The sequence below is a fragment of the Nicotiana tabacum genome, chromosome 5 (assembly GCF_000715075.1).
Source record: "Nicotiana tabacum cultivar K326 chromosome 5, ASM71507v2, whole genome shotgun sequence".
Classification (NCBI taxonomy): domain Eukaryota; kingdom Viridiplantae; phylum Streptophyta; class Magnoliopsida; order Solanales; family Solanaceae; genus Nicotiana; species Nicotiana tabacum.
In genome coordinates, this window is record NC_134084.1 from 114,433,375 (window position 1) to 114,456,652 (window position 23,278).

Genomic DNA, 23,278 nt, shown 5'->3' on the forward strand with positions numbered 1-23,278 from the left:
AAATTGATATTTTACCACTAGGAGACGCATTTATTAAATTGAGTTTCACCCATAGGAGACACACTTCCTAAATTGAGAGTTCATTCGTAGGAGACGCACTTCCTAGTAAGTTCTACCTATTGGGAGACACACTTCTTAGTCAGGGCCTTTTGAGTTATATTTTGTTTTAGGAGACGCACTTCCTAAATTGAGAGTTCACCCCTAGGAGACGCACTTCTTGGTTTTGGTTCATACAAGTTTTACCCGTAGGAGACGCACTTCCTAGTTGGTTCATTCAGGTTTTATTTTTAGCAGACGCATTTGCTAGTCAAAGTTTTTGGTTTTACTCATAGGAGACGCACATCCTGGTCTAGTCATTAGTTTACTCTCATCATTGCATCAATAGTATAAGTGGTTTATAATATTGCTAACAACTCACAAATCTTCCTAGTGCAAACTGGGGCAGAAAATTTTGTTTGTTTTGTTTGTTTTGATGAAATCAGGCATCCACCTAGAGAACAAAGGGAGGACGGCACAAGTTCAAAGGAAAGCGGATCAAGTTCGGCAATCAGGAAACCCCCTGGAGAGCAAGGGAAAACAGTTCAAAGGAAAAACAGTCTCAAGAGGAAGTAGTTCAAGTTCAGCAATCAAGAGCCCACCTAGAGAACAAAGGGAAAACTGTTCAAGTTTTAAGGACAAGTAGTACAATTGTTGGAAATCAGGCGCCCACCTAGAGAACAAAGGGAAGGCAGCAACATTCAAAGGAGTTTAGCAATTAGGAGCCCACCTGGAGAACAAAGGGAAGCAGTTCAAGTTTCAAAGAGAAGCAGTGCAAGTGTTCAGCAATGAGGAGCCTACCTGGAGAATAAGAGAACTCACTTCAGAATGCAATTCAAGTCAGAAACGAAAGAAGCTCGCGGCAAGAATGCGAGTCAACAGTCCGAGATGATCAACGGAAGTTAGTCACAATCCAGAATTAAAAAGAAAGAAGTAGAAGAAAGGCAAGAAGTGAATCCACATGCAGAAGTTGATGAAAGATGTGAGCTGCTCAAGACATGACATAAGTCACAAGCATGGTATGTCCGGCTTTGATCCGAAAAGTTGAAGAAGAATGAACTAGAACCTGCAACTAGCAAGCGTCTAAGGTTCAAACCCAAAGTCTGCATGAAGAACCACTTAAGACCCAAGATCAAGCTTCAGAAGACTTATAAATAGGAATCTTGTAACTCGTAGTTGATAGGCTTAGCTAGTTTTTTTTCATGTTTTGATTTTTGATGTAACATTAGGACCGCGTACCGGAACCTCGATGGAACAACACCTCGACCGGCTCTCCACCTCGGTGTACTCTATCATCTCACTCTCCTCTGAATTACACGTAGCCTGATTTCTTTATAGGCAAGGATATGTACGCAGCTCAGATACCAGTGCTCGGTCATATTCCCCTTTTCTCTTAGTTTTGGTCTCCTTAAATAAGGGTCGGGTCAAAAAACCTGTCTAATCGTTCTTTGTCCGAAAACTCTTCGCGTTTCCAGTCAAAGAGGGGCAGTTGTAGACATGTGATTTTTGACCCTCCCCAAGATTTTTCATATTTTAGCACGTAAATATTTAGTTTAGGACTAATATAGCTATTGCAACTAATTTTTACTCTTTTACTTTATTTTATTACGAGAAAATAAAAATTACAAAAAATAAGTTTGTTTTAATGGTTAGTTTTATTTTAATGGTTATTTCTACTTAAGTAGGACTAATTAATACTTTGATAGTATTTTTATCTTTTTATTTTATTTTATAAACAAGAGTTGATGTAGGGTGGATAAATTCTTGGTTAATTTAGCCAATTTTAAGCAAATTTGGTTATAAAGGCCTAAGTTTTAAAGCCCAATACCTTAGCCCATCAGATTTTAAAAACCTAAAATAACCCCTCGCCCTTAAATAACCCTAGACCTAGACCTAAGCAAGGGAGGAAGATCATATTTTCCCCCTTTCCATATACCAAACGGCCCATCTCAACTTCCCCTGTTAGCTCTTGGACTCCTTCTTCTGCTCAAAAGAAAACAATGAGCCTATTCCATTCGAAGAATAAGAAATCAGACACAAAATCCCCTCACCTCTTAAAGAAAATGGTGCTCCATTCTCCTGGTTCTTGAACGAAAACAGACCTCTTTGATTTCATAGGTCTTCAACAAAACCAGTCGACCACCAAGCTCCGCGGAAATCCGGCGAAATCCTCCATTCCCTCTCAATTCTGACGCTGAAGACACACACATACAGAGAGTAAAAATTAAATAGTTTCGGCCTTCGATTTTCACTCATGGATTTTGTTTGAAGCTCTGTTGTTGTATCGTGGTTCAGCAGTGTTTGTTCGACGATGAGGTTCGTGGTTCCGAGTCCGATTTGCTATCGTCCTCTCGTTCAGATTTTAGACTGGAATCTCGCTCGACTAAGTTGCTGTATTAATTGAATTCTGAAATGAAATTTCTCATTATAAGACGACTTTTGCGTTCCAAATTTTGCATCTGAAGATCTGATTATTTAGCTCTGTGTTTGAATTTTTGCCGAACCAAATTCGCTGGTTCAAGCTTTGCGAGTAAGCTTGTGTTGGAATTTTGAATCGAAGTTTCTCTGTGTGCTTGCATTTGTGGTTCGTGGTAATTTCGGTTCGAGTTCGGGGGTATGTTAGGCTAAGCTCTCGTCGGAGGCTCGTTGTTCAGATTCGTTTGAGCTTCAGCTTGCCGATCTGGGCCTTTATTTGACTTATACTTTCTTCTGCAATTCATTGTATCATAAGTGGGTATGTTTCCTTATGTCTATATTTTCCAAATTTGGGTTAATGTGAATCATGACTGCTTCTCTTTAGATGTTACTGTTGTTTGGGTTTGGATTGTTTGATCCTATGTTCAGCAAGTATGCTAGTTTGAATGAGATGCTTGGTTTGAGTGTTATTTTGTTTTCTCTGCTGGTTTGTGGTGATACTTTATTGAGATATCTTCCTGTATCGTTTAATCAAGCAATTGGTGCTATTACTCCATTTTCACTGCTATTTTGCTTTTGTGATTACTAGTAAGAAAGAATCTGCTGAGGTTTATTTGGCTCTAAAAAAATGTTCCATTTCAGCAAATACATAGCAGGAAACAATTTTTTTTAAGATTCTTGGTTTGGTGCTTTACTGGTGGGTTGGCATTTGTTTTTGCGAAATTGAAATGTAGTTTGGCATGGTTGGAAGGTTGCATTCCTTAATGTAATTAATCCTCACCTTGTTAATCCTTCTCTACACAGCTTGTTATCAACCAACAAATCTAAACGCTGATAATCAGTAGTACTATATTCCATTTTAAGACATGGATTTCATGAGTTTGTTTAGTGCTAGTAATTGTCTTGGTTATGAGTTAACGATATTATAAAAACGAATTGCTTAAATTTCATTTGGAATTGCTAGCTCCTCTAATTCATTGGTTTAATGTGGGCGTGATTATTAAATAATTATCATAGCTACGAGTATGGTTCCCGTGACGTAGTTGTGATGCCTAATTTCTAAATTCGGGGTACATTTATGTGACTCGGCCACAATTTAATCTTGTTAATAAAATAAACATGTTGTGGATCGTGGGTACGGTTTCCGTGACATGATTCGCAAATGTGTAATCAATAATTAGTTGTATAACAATTGGATTATTAAAAGCGATTTTAAAAGGAATAAAATGCACATAGGTTTCAAAGATGTTTGAAAATCAAATAAATAGGCCAATATTAATAGTTGAGCGACCGTACTAAAACCACGGAACTCGGGAATGCCTAACACAGAATTCCTTACCCGGATTTTTGTGTTCGTGGACTGTAAAACAGAGTCAATCTTTCCTTGATTCGGGATTAAACCGGTGACTTGGGACATCATAAATTATCCCAAGTGGTGACTTTGAATTTTAAATAAAATAATCTCGTTTCGATTGTCACTTAAATTGAAAAAAACTCCCTTATGCCTTTCGGGTGTAGGAAAAAGGAAGTGTGACAAGAAGTAGTGTTAGAATTATTAGTTTAAATCCATTTTCGAAGGTGTTAAACAGTCTTTTCATTGAAATTCTCATGTTAGAACTCTTGTGGAATTCAGGTGTATGCCTAGAAACTCTTCGAGGACTGGAGAACTGCTAGAAGGACTCTCAGACCCCGAGAAAACATTCAGGGCATTGAACCATGCCAACAAGAGGATCCAACAATCACAACAACCACACCAGCTCGAATTTGACATGGGTGACGTAGAAAACGTCAACGGAAACGTCGGGGATGCGCCAGCTCCCCCAAACGTTAGAGTAGTGGCACCTCTTGTGCCAGAAGCTGCACTTTATGATTGAGCATAACCTACAGCTGACAACCTGGCTACTGCCATAGCTGTACCCCCAATCCAAGCAGAGACATTCCAGATCACTAACAACATATTGTATCTTCTGCAGAATAAGGGATTGTTCTCCGGGTCACACATTGAAGACCCTCAACAACACTTGAAAAATTTTCTGTTGATTTTTGTGACCCAAATGTAGCCGAATGTGACCCCAGAAGCTATCAAGCTGTTACTGTTCCCGTTCTCTGTGACTGGGGAAGCTCAAACTTGGCTGAATTAGCTCCCAATCAATTCCATTGTCACCCGGGAGGAATTAGTCAAGCAGTTCCTGAATAAGTTCTACCCGCCCAACAAGACTGCAATGTAGATTGATGAAATATTGCAGTACAAGCAGCAGCCGACTAAGACCTTACAGGAAACTTGGGAAAGATTCAAAGGGATGCTAATGAAGTGTCCTCACCATGGTATTCCGGACCAGATGCTCGGTCAGAGGTTCTACATTGGGTTAGCGTACAATCTAAAGGACAATGTGGATGCTTTAGCTGGGGGTGCATTTTTGAGTAAGACATTCACCGAATGCAAAGTCCTTCTTGACAAGATGTCCCAAAATTCGGGGTGGATGACTAGAGGTACAACACTAGCTCCCATAGTGCATTCCGTTCCTCTTGACCCAAATAATTCGCATGCAGAGAACATGGCCACACTCCTGACTCAGATGAGTATATTGACAAAGAAGATTGATGAGATGAGTACAAAACAGGTGCATATTGTTGACACGACAAATGGAGGACTATGTACACCCTGTGTTAATCAGTCTTATGTGTGCTCATGGAGTGGAGAAGGTGACAATCAAGGGGTAAGAGAAGATATGAATTATGTTAGCAACTTTGGGGATCAGAGACAAAGAGAACAACAGTGGAGACCGACACCAAATCAGCAATACAGGCCAAACATGCAACAGCCTGGAGGTATGCAACCCCAAGGCCAAATGGTGCCATACCAGAGACAGCAGAGTTATCCACAGCAGAACCACCAGCAACAGTTGACATATCAGCCACCTCCCCAACAGCAAGATAATAACATGGTAGAGATAAGAAGTATGCTTCAGCAACTCATTGGGACAAATAGTAAGATGCAGGAAAAGTTGACAGTGCATGATTCAGCTATAAAGATCATTGAAACTCAGTTGGGGCAGCTATTTATGTCTTTAAACAACCCCCCCCCCCCAGGGAACATTGCCAGCAGACACAAACATTAACCCGAAGGAACAAAACACGAATCAGCTGACGGCAGTGAGTCTCCGGAATGGGAGAGATTTAGACAAAGAGCAGGAAGTTGACAAGCCAGTAAAGAGACTACGCCAGCCACTCCAGTTCCACTAGAGGTAGATGAACCAGCAGAACTTACTGAAGTGGTGGTTGAATAAGGTCAGGATGAAAAGGGTAAGGCTAAGGTGAGTGAATAAGCTGCAGAATAGGGGGCACCTCTTGTGCCACAGAACTCCAATAAAGAGAAACCAGCAAGCAGTGCACAAAGGGTGATACCTGCACCATTCCCTAGAAACTGGTAAAACAAAAGAAGGAAGATAGCCAGCCAATGACTCAATGGACCAACGGATTCATCAGAAATAGGCTTTTGGCTATCCGTTGATCGATTCGTGATGATGTGCCTCTTAAGACGGATAGCCAGCCAATGACTCAATGGACAACATTGGGCCGTTTGATGAAGTACAGTCTGTACATAACGAATATAAGCTTGTAAATTACACATAAAAGTTTGGTTTCCTGAAACCACTGATCTATGTCTCAAAATAGCATATCAAACATTAAATTATTCATTATTCATATAGAGAAACCCAACTAATTTTGGGATGTACTAGCTGATTACAACAACAACAACTATACTGTAGTACCAAACAAGTTGGAGTCAGCTATAAGAATTCTTATGTTTCTCCGCTTAAGCTCATCTTACGTCATCAATATCAGTATGTCATAGCTTATTGATTTACACAACCACAAACATACGTTTTACAAAAAAACACCTTTTGAATCGTAATACTGTTTCTCAATATCAACTTCCTGCTCCTCGGCTCCTCGGCCGAATACTCAAATCAATAATTCTCCATATCAGTATCTAATAAATATACAAATAAATGAATATGTACGTAAAGAAACCAAAACCCATGTGTCGAATTGTCGTCTTTTTTTTTGTATATGTACACTAAATATTTCATACAAATTATGATCAAACTTTGCATAAAATTTGGCAATATAATGGAAATAAACTCCATGAACGAAGCAATTAAATGAGTTATTTGAATATATAAAGGGAATTCTGACCTGCACCCATGACAAAGTGAAGAAGTACAGAGCCCTTTGAAGTGTATGTAATTGTCACTTTCAGAAAAATCAGAGTGATCTCGTTTTTTTTTTTTTTTGTCTGTGTTTTTGCCCAAAGACTATATATACTTCTCCATTTTTTCCAATTTGAAAATATGTAATCTAAACTTTTCACGCATTGCACTTTAATTTGATATTTATATTTTCTTCAGGCAATAATGATCCAAAACGGTCCTTAATGTATTGAGTTTTGCTTTAGTTTGGTCCTCAATATTCAACTTGACAAATATAGTCCTTGTTGTATCAAGTTATATTGAAAACATTGGATACTCCCTGTGCCCCTATTTATGTAGAGATGGCTCGACTAGTATGGAGTTTAAGAAAAAAATTATACTTTTGAAATTTGTAATCTAAATTAAATTATAGATATTACAAATGTTTCATTAAAGGTAGCGTAAGAAGTTTATAGCTAAATGTTTCTAGACAAAGACGTATGCTAATTCTTTTGGAACATATCAAAAGTAAAGTATGATATGTAAATTGGGACAACAAAAATAATAAATACTAGAACAATTTTTCCATGCACACATTAAGTAGTGTCCTCTTATTACCTCATTAGAAATACACTCGAAAAAGAATCATGTTCAACTATAATGTAATACTAATTGTAAAATATATTTTCAATTTTAAATATATTTTCAGTTTTAATTTTTTCATCTTTCAGTTTACAAGTTCGAAATTCTGCTAGTTTCAAAGTTATCAGTACAGAGGTTTATGTGTTTGGAAGTTTACAGGTTTAGAAATTATAAAGTTTACGGGTTCGAAAGTTCGCAGTTTCGAAAAGTTTAGCGGTTCGGAAGTTTATGAAATTTGTGGGTTCGGAAGGTTGTTGGTTCGAAAGTTTATGGCTTCATGTTTATTGTATCTAAATTATTTATGAATACTCTTGAGAAGTTATTTTTCTTAATTTGTGTACCAAACACCGAAAAATAAATAAGATTACTACTTTTTCCAATAAAATATTTTCTTGAAAAATATTTTTCACGAAAAATATTTTCCGTTATACCAAACACACCCTTAAGTATTAACTTTTTCAATCGAACAGTTGTTAGTGACAGGCATATTTTTGAATCTTTAGATAATATTGGGGTCATTTTTATACAACTAACAAAATGAATGGTAGATTTAAACTTTTTCGAACAATAGAGAGACAAATTTCATCTTTTTTTTTAAAAAAGAAGAAAAATATCAAAAAATGCCAAACCAATTTTCAAGTTTCTTTAATAAAATCATAAATTTTTATATAAATCTATAACCGTATCAATAATCAGGATACATTTTTTATTTTATGAAAATAAATCAAAAAAATATCGAATCGTACCGAATAAATTTACATGTGAAAAATATATTTATATATTAAGTTTAAAAATAATAAAGCATTAAATTTTTTCTTGGGCTTTTGAATTATAAAATGGTTACAAGCCAATGAATAATTAATTTTAAATCCTAATTCTCAAACCTATTATGCTTCTCATATTGAAATAAATTATTTTCAGCAAGACACAAGGTATTCTAATTGTTCTAAGTAGCAAACTACGTATTGAATATGTTTTCTTTCGTATGATTTAGATTTATTGTTTTGAATATTTAATCTTTTGTAAGCTTTATTCTTGAGTTTTAGCTTGGTTAATATCTTTCCACTCATGTAATTTATATTTTCTTTGTCTTTGCCAAATTTTTTTTTTGCGCTGCTGTAAAATGGTTGATGGATTTACATTGTGATCATCTTTCACGCTTTCTTAATTCATCACCCGTTAAACAATAAAAATATCTAAAGAGTTTTACGAAGTCATATAAAAGTATGTATGTTATTGCATTTTACTTCTACAAGTGACTTTTACATGACATTTAAAAAATACCAAAAATTAATCGAACAATACCGATATCAAAGAGAAACCAACAAAATTGAGACGATTCCGAAAAATCTAATTATGATTATATATAATAGAATAACTAAAAATTAGTATATTATAAATTTTATAAAATAACCGGTCCACCCGAACCAATGACACCCTACAAAGAACCAACTTTACAAAGTAAAAGAGAAAAATGAAAATTACAGAAAAGCATCTTAAATTAAACAAACATATCTGTTACAAATGACATAAGACAGAGTGTGCGCGCGCGCGCGGCGCGTGTGTTTGGGAGAGAGAGAATTGGAAAATGGAAGGATTGGTTGAAGGCTTCTTCGCAGGTAACGTGCCATGTCTGATGATCTGAAGAAGAGCATTTCACTTCAATTTTCATTCCTTTCTCCATAATGGAAGGTATTAATCTTTTCTCTATGTGAAACCCTTTTATTTTCTGTATACTCTGTGACTTTGGCTTACTGTGTTTGGACTGAAAGCGGACTTCATTTGGGAAAGGAATAAAAGATAATTTCCCTTCTTTTTTTTTTGATTCCGTTTTTATGGTTAATGGTTGCTGATCTCTTGTATCTTTTAGTGATGTCTTGACTGAATGTAGGTTTTTGTGAGAAAGGAATATAAGTTAATATCTGAAATGAATAGGGAGAATTAGCCTAAATAGCCTCCCACCCAACCACTTACACACAAAAAATAGCGGGCGGAAATTTGATATATATATATATAATCCATGTATAATATGTATATAGCCTTAAATACTCAGTGTTTTACCAGCTTCGATCGGCTATTTGTGTACAGATCCCTTTTTTCTTTTTATGGTGTATGGTTGGTGAGCTCTTGTAATTTAGTGATATCTTTTGAATTCTTTGATTTTAGCTTTCTGGGTCTTGCCGAACTATATGGCTTTCCTTCTTGCATATATATAAATATATTATAACCATGGTGTTAGGTCAGTTTGCGCACACCTCGACTAATTTTACGGTAACCAGCAACATGTACTAAGTAATTCTATTCACTAAGGCTTACATAGAGGAGAAAGGCCTTCTTGCATATATTAGGGAAAAATTATCAAATAGTAGCAGAATCTACATGATGTTTTGGTTAGATTTATAATGTTGGAGGAATTGGATCCAGTAAATATGGATTTACATAAATCAGGGAAGGCAAAACTGGCCTTCTTTAATCATATTCATTCTTCGCTTTACCCTTCTTGCATGCTGCCAGTAATAACAACAATGCTTTAATTCTAAACTCATTTGGTTTGTTATATGGATCCTCAATATCCATTGTGCTGTGCTTGGATCCATTTCAGTTCAATCGCTCAATGATTTGTTTCTAAGGACAAACTAGTTTTTTTTTTTTTTTTTTTTTTTTTTATCTCTAGAGGGTTTTTGCAATTTTTGCTAACATGCATTTCTCCAAATAAACTCTTGGCAAACACTGGACCTATGTATGAGCTATCTTGCGCGGACTCTCCAAAATGTAGCCGCACCCGTGTCGGATCCTTCAAAAATGCACTACTTTTGGAGGATCCGACACGTATCCAACCACATTTTCGGAGAGTCCGAGCAATACTAAGCTTTATTAGTAACAGTCAACAATTATAATCTTTTGCTAAATTCTTGCTATCATGCTCAAAAGAGCTATAAAAGAATGACATTCCTGCGTTTTGCCATATAGAAATGGTATACCTAGAGAAAGCTGAATAAAAATTTAGAGACTATAATCAAGTAAAAGAATAACGATTACAAATTTTGGTGGGGTTTGTTTCATGCTTAAGGAATAGAATCCTTTCAATTATGAGATTCCCTTTGGACTAGGCCAGACCTTTTAAGTTTCCCTAGCCGCATTATTAAAAGTCATCAGTTTGTTGCTTAAAATGACAGAGCAACGCTAAGCAAAGTGTTATCTCCTCTCGGCTGAAGCGATGTGCTTTTGAGAGGTTCATGCTCAGATAATGAGATGTAGAAAGTGATTATAAAGGAAGTTTTTGAAGATTCGTGGACAACTTTTGGGAAATGTTTCTTTTGAAATTTCCTTTTGTAAGAAAAGTTTGTGCAGAAAGAAAGTATGTTTGGTAGTTGTACTCTTTTTTTAGAATTACTGCGTGTTTTTGGGCTATTCTTTAAAGAACACCCTAAGACCACTTTTGTTTTATTTTTTCTAAAAACAAATTTTTGGTATAAATTTTTGCAAAAGTTTCTTGCAGGAACTTAAACAAGCACGTTTTTGAACACTTCCTTTTTGAAAGATTTCGAAAACTTCCCATTACAAATGCCACCATTAAATCTGGCTACAACAATAACTAGCCTCAGTTCCAAACAAGTTGGGGTCAGCTATATGAAACCTCACTGGTCATGTTTCACCATTACATCTGGTTTTGAAAAAAAAAATAGAAAGGGCAGAAAAGATTAGGCTTTTGCCATTTGAATACTAGGCTCCTCTCTATTACTCTTTTTTTGGGGGTGTTTTTGATAACTAAGGTTTTCAGGCCAGCTTGCATGCCTTTGGCTATTGCATCGGCTACCTGCTACCTTTTATTAGCAAAGGTACCGAGTAATTATGTTTACCAAAATTTTGGACAAATGAAAAGAAATCACCTAGCTTTTTTTGTCTTTATTGGGATTCGAGCTTTAGTTTCCCATGACTCCTCCTTATTACTCTTCATTGTGGTCGTCTTCTTCTCGAATTTGTAATGCCTCTCCTTCTACTAATTCTATTTCGTTGCAGATTTTGATTTACCCTCTCCCCTGCATACAATGTATGTTCTTCTTCTTGTAGTATACAAATCCTCTTATTCTAATTTTGAGCTCTCTTTTGCTCCTCTTTCTACTCTCTTAGTACAATTTCTACAGCAATTAAGCATGCAATTGAATGCAACAAATTATATTTGTTGTTGATTGACTTGAAAATAAAAATCAATTTTATGATTGAAGTTATCTTTGCATGGTCATGCTGAAATTACATTCTAATGATGTTTAATATGAGTTGTTTGATGAATATTATCGATAATATATAGTTGATGCTGGAATTAATAATTTTAGTTGCTTTTTGATGTAATTTAAATCATTGGCCCTCTTGTCATTTTGCACTTTTCACTTTTAATAGCATCGCTCGTAAAGTCACTTTAGCCCAACTGTCCTCTTCCTATACTGTTGTTCTGCTTTTGACTTATTCTTTGATGAATGAATAATTGATAACAGTTCATGTTTTCTCTTTGTGCAATAACATCTCTTGCACTCATAACCACCAGACCTTCTTGCCGTCTTATTGAAAGTTGAGCAAGGAGTGTGTACAATATAAATTATGAAAGCATCCATTTAGAGCACTAGGTGCATTGTTGTCAATCAATGGTGCCTTTGGTTATATTAGTTAAAGAGATGATATCTCTTGAATTTTTTTGTCAGATGCTGAAAATATTATCTGGGTCTCTTTATAAATCTAAAAGTGAGAGGCTGCAAAACTATTATCATTCTTTTAAACCTGTGTCATTCTGCTTGATTTTAAGGATAAATAAGATAGAAAAAGTTTGATACCCACCAAAATGTTTTTCTTAACGTATTATCTCATGTTTAATGTAGTTTGCATTTGACGTGGACATGGATACTGATATTTTGGAACTGTCGTTCTTTCTGTAGAAATACGAGCTGCTATTATACTTAGTACTTCATTTTGTTTTGCTCCTAGTTTGCTCACAGTGGAAACAGTCTCTCTACCCTAGGGTAGGGGTAAGGTCTGCGTACACACTACCCTCCCCAGACCCCAAAGTGGGATTATACTGGGTTGTTGTTGTTGTTGTTGTTGTTTGCTCACAGTGATTAAGTGAAACAAGTTTGAATGGGATAGTTATACTTGAGTATGTGAGAGATATAGTAAAATGATGTGAAAAAGAGTATAAAGATGTTATGCACTCCAAATTCGAAGTAAAATAAAATAGTAATATTAATTGTTAGTTTGACTTTTTGAGGATGTTAAATTTGCCATTTTGGTGAAGTGGCTATCCATTTGATACCGACAAAAATAAGATGTAGGTCAAACAAAATGCAATGGTTGTATTGTCAAAGAAAAAATAGTGTTAAACTGGTTATTAGAATTGTTGAGTCATATAATTACCCTCACTGTGTGTAAGGGTTTCTGAAGGATTTTATAAATATCGTAAAGCAGAAGCTTCTAGGGAGTTTATAAAGGTGTTGGATGTAGTAGTCAAATAGCAAAAGGCCATATTATTTTCCTCTTTTCTTTTCCATCTTGGGAAGTTAGATTCCAAAAATCCTTCACTTCTCGCTCGCTCCTTATTGTCTGACATTTGTGCTTGTTTGAAGTGCATGTCTTCCCCCACTAGGCGATAACCCTCCGTGCTGCATAGCTCCGTTGCTTGAAGCGGCAAAATGATGACTTCTAATAACACCATTGATCCCTTCTTACGGGGTTGTGGTTTGCAGACTTTGTGAACTTATATGTTGTGTCTGCAATGTTTTCTATTTAAGTATTGTAGAAAGATTATCATCAGTAAAATCCTAGAAACACACCTAACAATCAGCTTCTAATTATCTGTACTAACATTGACAAGTGAATCCCCAGATCGAGAATCTGTGGAATCTAGGACAAAGAAGTCCAGTATATCCTCAGGTGGCAGGGTCCAAGAACGTGAAGAATTTCTCCGTAGGTTTGTAGATAGCGAAAGCTTGGTTGAGAACCTTAAGACATGGTATGGAGAGTTAGCCAAGAATTCAGAGGAACCTCCTTTTGATGCTCCTTTTGAATTAGTAGATCTTCAAAAGTTTGATTATGCTTTGGAAGGAGTTCCATTTCAGCAGCTGGTTCGAATCCCTAGTGCAATCTATGATTCGGCTTCTGGCGCTGTGGAAGCAACTGCTTATCTTGCCCTTGAAGATTTTCTTCATGCAAGTGTGAAGGGTTTGATCGGAACAAACCCTATTATTTGTAAAAGAAAGAAACAAAAGAAGACTAAAAGAAGTAGAAGAAGACAAAGAGAAAAAGCAAGAATGAAAAGAAAGAAAACGAGGGAAGAAAGGAAAAGGAAAAGTTGGTGGGCTGCAAATGTGAAAGAATGAATTTGGCGCGTAGTTTGCGGTGTTATCCTGCCACGTATTCACATTCGCTGAAAATAGACGCTCTGCCTATAAATAGGTATTCTCTTGTTCAGTTGTAGATCATCACACAAATTCTTCTCTCTCTCAATATCAATAAAGCTATTCTCTGTACGGCCGTGGAGTAGGCAAAAATTGCCGAACCATGTAAATCTTGTATTTTCTTGTCTTGTACAATTTATTGCTTTTCTCTTTAAATATATTTTTCCTTTCTATTAGCCTGACACGCATCCCACCAACTGGTATTAGAGCACAGACAATGTAATTTTCGTAGAAAAGTACGGTATTGGTGCAAGTACTATTCACAATAATAGTGCGACACTATTGATCATCAATATTAACACTATTCACAATAGTGAAGTATTATTCATTAATAATGATAGTACTGATCACCAATAGTGAGTATTGTCTACTTTATACGGTTGAGACATTTTCCTACACAGAGTACTATTCGCGGTTACTATTCACATAAAAAATATTTTTTTGGTGAAGAAATAGCATCGGAAGAAGGAAAAGTTAAAGATTGACAAGTTTAATGGCAAAGATTTTGGATTCTGGAAAATGCAAATAGAGGATTATTTGTACCAGAAAAATTACAGTTACCTCTGACCGAGGTAAAACCAGAGAATATGGCCAAAGCGAATTGGGATCTATTAGATCACCAAGCTTTTGGCGTGATTCGTTTGACGCTGACACGAAATGTAGCGTTTAATATCATTAACAAGAAGATCATTGCAGGCCTGATGAAGGCGTTATCAAATATGTACGAGAAGCCATCTGCTTCAAATAAAGTCTATTTGATGTGTAGACTTTTCAACCTAAAGATGACAGAAGGTGGATCTATCACGGAACATATCAATGAGTTTAATGTAATATTAACTCAGTTGAGTTCTGTTAATATAACATTTGATGACGAAGTTAGGGCGTTGCTTCTACTATCATCTCTACCATAGAGTTGGTCCGCAAGAGTAATTGCAGTTAGCAGTTCATCGGGAAGGACCAAACTCAAATTGGATGATATCATAGACAGTTTTAAATGAATATTCACCGGAGAGAATCAAGTGATTCCCTAGGATCTGCTTTTTAATACCGAAAGCAGGGGAAGAAACAACCAAAGAGGTCAAAGTCATGGTCGTGACAGATCAAAGTCAAGGAGAAAGGGGCAATCCAAAAATCGCAAAGGCATTACTTGTTGGAATTCCGATAAAAAGGGTCACTACAGTAGTCAGTATAGAGAACCAAAGAAGAAGAAAGATGAAAATTCAGCAAATGTAATTGCTGAACAAGTTGGTGATGTACTAATTTTGTATGCAGATAGTCCAGTCGAATCTTGGATTCTGGACTCAGATGCATCCTTTCACTCTACCTCATGCAAAGAATTATTGCATAATTATATTGCTGGAAAATTTAGGAAGCTTTATCTAGCAGACGGCGAACCTTTAGATATTGTCAAGAAAGGTGAAGTCCATATAAAGACTTCATAAGGCACGCTATGAAAATATCAAAATGTCCGACATGTTCCTGGCCTCAAGTAAAATCTGATATCCATGGGTTAGATTGATAGTGAAGGATACACAACAGTATTTTGTAACAGATCGTGGAAGATAAACAAAAGAAATTTGGTTGTGGCACGAGGCTTCAAGAAAGGAACACTGTATACAACCGCAATACAGAGAGATACTATAGCAACAATTGACCATGGCGTGACACAATATTGTGGCATCGAAGGGTCGGGCATATGAGTGAGAAGGAAATGAAGTTGTTGGCATCCAACGAAAAGTTACCTAACCTCAAGCATGTTGAACTAGGTTTATGCGAAGATTGCATTTACGGGAAACAAAAGAGAGTTAGCTTCTCAAAGGCGGGAAGGACGCCAAAGAAAGAGAAGTTGGAACTAATGCATACAGAGGTGTGGGGACCAGCTCTTGTAACTTCTTTGGGAGGCTCATGCTATTATGTCACCTTCATTGATGATTCCACGAGAAAGGTATGAGTTTATTTTCTGAAAAATAAATCTGATGTGTTTGTTACCTTTAAAAGATGGAAAGCTGAAGTTAAAAATCAGACAAGCCTAAAGTTAAAATGTCTAAAGTCTGACAATGGATATGAGAATGGGATCAGAATGATTAAGACAGTTCCTGGAACATTGGAACAAAATGGCGTTGCTGAGAGGATGAACAGAATCCTGAGTGAACGAGCCAAAAGTATGAGAATGCATTCTGGGTTGCCGAAGTATCTTTTGGCCGAGGCTGTTCACATGACAACTTACCTCATAAACAGGGGACCCTCTGTATCACTAAATTTTGAAATTCCTGAGGAGATATGGACAGGAAAGGAGGTAACTCTCTCACCTATGAAAATCTTTGGTTGTGTTGCTTATGTGCATGTAAACTCTAATGATAGAGATAAGCTTGATCCTATAGCCAATAAATGTTTCTTTATTGGTTATGGTGATGATAATTTCGGTTATCGATTTTGGGATGATCATAATAGAAAGATCTTAAGACACAGGAATGCTACATTCAATGAAAATGTGATGTACAAGGACAAGCTTGGTGTAGAACCAACCAGCAGCAGCAGACAAGCATTTGAAACAATTGATTAGAAGAAATCTCAGAAAATAAAGTGGCTAGGGATTATAACTGATTCTGAAATTAAAGATGAAGAACGAGAAGCCGAATCTGGATCAGAATTAGATGTAGAACCAAATCTGGAGGCAGCACTTGAATCAATTTCGAAATCAGTTAATCCTGAACCTATATTAAGGAGATCTAAAAGAGTCATGAATGCTCCAGATAGGTTAACTCTCTCTTTCTCTCCACTATTTACTTCTGACTGATGCTGGAGAATTAGAGCATTTTGTTGAAGCAATGCAGGTGATGAACTCTGATAAGTGGAAGCCAACCATGAAAGAAGAGATGAATTCTCTTCGAAAGAATAAAATATGGATACTTACAGAGTTACCAAACGGAAAGGAGGCATTGCAGAACAAGTGGATGTACACGGTTAAGGAAGAGCATGACGGTAAGAAGAGATATAAAGCATGACTAGTAGTAAAAGGCTTTCAACAAAAAGAAGGAATTGACTATACCGAGATCTTCTCTCTTGTAGTCAAATTAACTACTATCAGGTTGGTGCTAAGTATTGTAGCTGCAGAAAATTTGCATTTGGAGCAGCTAGATGTTAAAATTGCTTTCTTGCATGGTGACCTTGAAGAAAACATCTACATGAAGCAACCCGAAGATTTTCAAGTTTCTAGTAAAGAAAACTTTGTGTGTAAGTTGAAGAAGAATTTGTACATTTTGAAACAAACTTCCCGACAATGGTACAAGAAATTTGATGGATTCATGCATAACAATGGTTTCAAACGATATGAGATGGACTGTTGTTATATCAAAAATCTTGACAAATCCTATATCATTTTATTGTTGTACGTTGATGATATGCTAATTGCAAGATCTAGCATAAATGAGATCAACCAGGGTTAAGCAACAACTGGTGGAGGAGTTCGAAATGAAAGACTTAGGACCAGCTAAGCAAATGCTTGGGATGAGAATGAGCAGAGACAGGTCTGAAGGAACCTTAAAGTTGTCTCAAGAAAAGTACATAGAGAAGGTACTAGTAGGTTCGATCTTCATGATGCAAAGACCAAAAGCACTCCACTCGGAAGCCACCTTAATCTGTAAAAGGACCAATCACCTAAGATATGAAGAAAGGAAGTATGTGTCTAAAGTTCCATATGCTTCAGCAGTAGGAAGTTTGATGTATGCTATGGTTTGCACTAGACCTGACATAGCCCATGCAGTTGGAGTTGTCAGTAGATACAAGTCAGATACTGGAAAGGAGCATTGGGAAGGTGTAAAATAGATATTGCGATATCTCAAAGGCATCTCAGGTATGACACTTTGTTTTAAAAGGAGCAATATTATCTTTCAAGGTTTTGCTGATGCAAATTTAGGCGGCGATCTGGATAGTCGAAAAAGTACCACAGGCTACGTGTTCACCTTGGGTGGTACTGTTGTTAGCTGGATGTCCAAACTTCAGAAAAGTGTTGTTCTATCTACCACTGAAGTAGAGTACATGGCAATATCAAAAGCTGGAAAAGAGATGATTTGGCTCAAGAATCTTCTTAAAGAGCTAGTAAAGAGTAGGACAATTGTGAGCTTTTTAGCGATAGACAGAGTGCAATTCATCTTACCAAGAATCCAGTGTTTCATGCAAGATCGAAGCATATCCAGATGAGGTATCATCATATCCGAGAGTTGATAAGTGAAGGAACTCTTTCCCTACAGAAGATACTAGGATCAAAGAATCCGTCAGATATGTTAACCAAATTTGTCGGTGTTGACAAACTGAGGCTGTGCACCGCCTCAGTTGGCCTTCAAAACTGATAATGTGAAGGCGTCACACTAGAGAATAGTACTTTTTTTATTGTAGTATGGGTTTGAAGGGGAGATTATCTTTGCAATTCTTGGATTGTCCTCTTCCTCTTTGCCATTGAACTTGTCAATCTTAACCTTCCCTTCTTCTGACGTCATTTCTTCACAATATGTATCAACTGTATAAGGTGGACAACACTCACTATTATATATATATATATTTCTTTTATAACCGCAAATAGTAACCACGAATAATACTCTGTATAGGAAAAATGTATCAACTGTATAAGGTAGACAACACTCACTATTGGTGTACAATACTATCACTATTAATGAATAATACTTCACTATTGTGAATAATGTTAGTATTGATGATCAATAGTGTCGCACTATTATTGTGAATAGTATTTGCACCAATACCGTACTTTTCTACCAGAATTACACTGTCTGTGTTTTGATACCAGTTGTTGGGAAGCGTGTCAGGCTAATAGAAAGGGAAAAACATATTTAAAGAGAAAAGCAATAAATTACACAACACGTGATAAGATAAGATTTATATGGTTCAGCTATTTTTGTCTACTTCACGGCCACATAAAGAATAGTTTTATTGATATTGAGAGAGAAAGAAGAATTTGTGTGATGATCTACAACTAAAAAAGATAATGCCTATTTATAGGCAGAGCGTCTGCCGAAAAAAAAAGTTTTCAGCGAATGCGATTACGCGACAGGTTGGCACCACAAATTACGCTCCGAATTCTTTCTTTCACATTTGCAGCCCACCAACTTTGGCTTTTCCTTTATTCTCCCATTTTCTTTATTTTCATTCTTGCTTTTTCTCTTTGTCTTCTTCTACTTTTTTTTGTCTTCTTTCTTTTCTTTCTCTTACAGTAAATAGGGTTTGTTCCTATCAGGGCTTATGGGAGGCATTTTGGGGTCAGGATGAACCTATGCCTTTCTATGTTTCTAGTATCTACAATTCAAACTTGAGATTCTACTAAGCCGAGAAAGCCATTGCTAAAAGGAGACTTGAAGGTCTTTGTGCTTATACTGTAATGCTAAAGAACCCAAAGCATCCACAAGGGAAGTGGGATGATATTCTGGAACTTGCTATTCTAAGGCCTGGTATTGGAACCCGTGCTACAATAGAGAATGACAGTAAGCCTCCTATCTCAGTTTTAGGTGAAGCTTTATTCTTTACGCTACGTGTATTGCTTGCGAAAAGCCTCAGCAAATACAATGTTCCTCTCAGTTTGAATTATGTTTTTGTTATTTTAGTTGGCTCTCAATGTGGTGGGTCATGAAAGTTGAAGGAGATATAACCAAGTCGGAAATGGATGTGTTAGATACTACCAAGTTGTCACACACTATAAGTATAATTAATTTCTTTAATACTACCTATCTTTTTAATTATCAGGTCAATAAATAAAATCTTAGTTTTTGTTGCAATCATTAGATCTAACATTTAAATTCTACTCCCTCCGATCACTTTTACTTGGCTTATATACTAAAAATAGATTTTCATTTTTACTTGTCACTTTAAGAGAATGACAATTTTTTTTTCCAGTTATACCCACAATATTTATTACTCATTTCAAATCATTTTTTTAAATCCAATAAAATATGCATCAATTAATATGAGTATCATGATAAATTATGCACTTCATTTATCATTTCTTAAGAGGCGTGAAAAGTCAAAACGTGTCAAGTAAAAGTGAACGGAGGGAGTATAAGTTTTATTTGACGACGGAAACAATTTTTTTATATAAGTGTGTGTCTGCATGTGTGCATGTGGTTAAATTCTTTCTGTTAGATATATGTGCAACACACTATAACTACAATTAATTCAACTTTAAGACTTAACTGAACAAAGTTAAATAAACCTAAACCACAAAAACAAGAACTTTTAAAAACTTTAAGGTAAAACTTTTGACATTGATGGATTGCAGCATAACGGAATAAGAATATACCCTAAACTCCAAACACAAGTAACACTCACAGTACAACAACTTTCACTAGGATTACAAACACCCAGACACCAAAAACAAGAAACTAGTAGAACAACAATGCGAACATAGATAGGCCTACACAAAAAATCACCAAAACCCTAAAACCACCACAACCCCTAGTTGTTGTTCTCACTAGGATCTGCCTCACCTTCATCACTTTCTCCTCCGTTCCCAGACGTGGATTCAGAGATCACTATAATAGGAGGGGGACCTAATTGACGCGGTGGTTCCATGGACAGATTCTACAAAGTTAACATTGGGGGTTCCTCCACAAGAAGCCTGTGAAGTACATCTTCGTCATTGACGTTCAACTGATTGACACTTCGCATAAGCTCTACAACTGTTTGAAATTCTTTCACTATTAAATATTTTTGTTTTTAACTTAATCAATCGAGATTTCAGTTACATGGTATTATTCATTTTACGACGTTTTCTAACCATGATCCATCAATATTTTCTCATCTCAAATTCAAATGAGTCTTTCCTTCTATACTTTAACATTATATTTTTTTTCTTTTATTGTCCTTGGTTGTTGTAATTGCATTTGCATGGCGTTTGAATGATTTTTACTTGGCGTTTGGCTCTATGAATGTTTCTTACATTAGGGGAATAGGTTCGAACAACAAACAATTTATTAGTTCCAACTAACATCTTCAAAAAGAATGAGCTGCCTATTTTTCTGTTTTGATAGGGTATTTATAAGCATGAATTGACGGCAGTTTACTCTAAATATTGAATGATTCTTACATGGCATTTGTCTCTAGAATATTTCTTACATTAGGGGAATAGGTTCGAACAACAAACAATTTATTACTTCCAAGTTACAGCTTCCAAAAGAACAATCTGGTTGAATGAGGTGCATATTTTTCTGTTTTGATGGGGTATTGTAAGCATGAAATGACGGTAGTTTACTCTTAATAAACACTCCTTACATACTATGTTTCATCTACTAATGAATTGAACAATTGTGGCCAAAATGTCAAATCAGCAATTTGAATTTACAGCTCCATTGACCTTCTATAAAATGCTCTTACATGCAAGCATCTATTTAAAATACTTACTTAACTATTTACGATATTCCTTGCAATGGTTAGCTACATCTAACATGGATTCAACACCACCCGAGTACACCATTAACAGAAAACCTAAACCTATGGCCTCCCCATCAAGTCTACAATAAATGTTCGAGAACCAGACCAGAGTTTGGATGCAACTCAGGGATGAAGTTGTAGACCTTATGCGAAGGGTCAATCAGGTGAACGTTAATGATGAAGATGTACTTCACAGGCTTCTTGTGGTGGAACCCCCACTGTTAACTTTGTTCAATCTGTCCATGGAACCGCCGCGTCAATTCGGTCCCCCTCCAATTATAGTGATCTCTGAATCCATGTCTGGGAACGGAGGAGAAGGTGATGAAGGTGAGGCAGATCCTAGTGTGAACAACAACTAGGGGTTGTGATGGTTTTAGGGCTTTGGTGATTTTTTGTGTAGGCCCTATCTACATTTTGTTCTTCTTGTTTTTGGTGTCTGGGAGTTTGTAATCCTAGTGAATGTTGTTATACTGTGAGTGTCACTTGTCTTTGGGGTTTAGGGTATGTTCTTATTCCGTTACACTGCTGCTATCTAACAATGTCAAAGTTTTATCTTAAATTTTTTAAAAGTTCTTATTTTTGTGGTTTAGGTTTATTTAACTTTGTTCAGTTAATTCTTAAAATTGAATTAATTGTAGTTATAGTGCGTTGCACATATATCTAACAGAAAGAATTTAACCGCATGCACATTGCGCACACAAAAACTTATATAAATTTTTTTTTATTTCAGTCATTAAATAAAACTTATAGAATTTAAATGTTAGATCTAATGATTTCAACAAAAACTTAGACTCTATTTATTGATCCGGTAATTAAAAAGATAGGTGCCATTAAAAAACTTAATCGTAGTTATAGTGCGTTGCACATATAGTGAGTGGATTAAAAATAATGCTTTAATTGCAATTTCCCGTACTGATAAAATCTGGAACAAGCTTGAAAATGCTAATTGGGGAGATATTGGTGCTTTACAGGTACTTTTTGCTACTTTCCACTCAATCACTCAGTACGCTGGAATGTCAAAGAACTCAGTTGAAGATTTGGCTGCTGAACACAGCTCTCGTCTTCAAGCAAGAAGTGAAAGGCAATTGGGCGATAGCAGATCGAATGGAAATTAAATGGTTTATTTCGCTTCGAGCATCATAGTGCTTCACCTGAAATCATGAAGAATCCGTCGCTTTGGTATCTGAAAAGTCCATGAAGCTGGAAGTAGGTTCTGTCTTGTTGATAGAAGATTCAAACTGGAAGAAGGGTTATCAGATCAACTAAGGCTTTGTTTCTGTATGTACTTCTCAGCTGAAACCAGCATGGGAAGATATGAAGCATATGGTTCTGTCTTGTTGATGGAAGATTCAAACTGGAGGTTCTACTGCTTGTTCAGTTGTTTGTGCAGTTCGTTGGAACGAAGACCGTTGAAGTTATCGGCATTGAGTTGTTACATATATGTATTTTTCTTACAAATTTTATTATTGTAAAGATAGGAATTAGTGAGATTGCACTCAACTGTGTGATTGTTTTGCTTACGGATATGGACTTGTAGGACACTGCTCAAGAAATCATTCTATATCTGTAAATGGAATATATCCTTCATCACTTTATGAAACTCCATGGTTGAGTTGAAATAGTCAATGAATCATTATTCTTTTGTTCACTAGCATTGCTATTTCTTGCTTATAATAAAGCTCTTCTTGCTGTTTGCTTTCTGCTAAGTAAAATATTTGGGCTGGAAAGCAATGGATGCATTGTTTCCCAGGTTGTCAAAATTTATGCTGGCAAATCTAGATTTGCTCCTTTTTTGTTTTGTTTTGTAGAATTTAGTTTAGGAGACAAGTAAAATCTCTTCATTCCGTGATTTGATGAATTATCTCAAAATTTTATGTTGAATTTGTAGGCGTATACATGTATCTGAGTAAAACAATTGAGTCCCCGTTAACGGCCTAATGTCCGCTTCGCGTACTATAATCATTTCCTTTCTTCATATGTTTATTCAAGGAATTTTTACACCCTATAGAAAACCTTAGTACCCTATTTATTTTAAATAAATACCATTTTAAAATATTACATCCTATAGATACCTTTTATACTTTATAGCCAAATATCTAATTATAGTTACATCCT

The 23,278-nt window shown here is 36.1% G+C and overlaps 1 protein-coding gene and 1 long non-coding RNA gene across 3 annotated transcripts; both read left to right on the forward strand.

The window, feature by feature from the left end:
* The first annotated feature begins 2,124 nt into the window (after positions 1 to 2,124).
* LOC107781477 (uncharacterized) lies at positions 2,125 to 6,272 on the forward strand. Its single transcript, XR_012709721.1, has 2 exons — positions 2,125 to 2,770; positions 4,085 to 6,272. It is a non-coding gene; the product is annotated as an uncharacterized LOC107781477 (long non-coding RNA).
* Positions 6,273 to 8,775: 2,503 nt separating this feature from the next.
* Positions 8,776 to 22,811, forward strand: LOC107781483 (uncharacterized). Of its 2 annotated transcripts, XM_075253974.1 has the most exons (3): positions 8,787 to 8,978; positions 13,158 to 19,221; positions 22,135 to 22,811. In XM_075253974.1, exons 1-2 carry the CDS (start codon positions 8,972 to 8,974, stop codon positions 13,649 to 13,651), a joined length of 501 nt encoding a protein of 166 aa, XP_075110075.1. In that variant the 5' UTR covers positions 8,787 to 8,971; the 3' UTR covers positions 13,652 to 19,221; positions 22,135 to 22,811. The 2 variants fall into 2 exon arrangements, 1 of the variants encoding a protein (XP_075110075.1); XR_012709722.1 differs by lacking the exon at positions 13,158 to 19,221 and having other exon boundaries at positions 8,776 to 8,978.
* Positions 22,812 to 23,278: the final 467 nt, after the last annotated feature.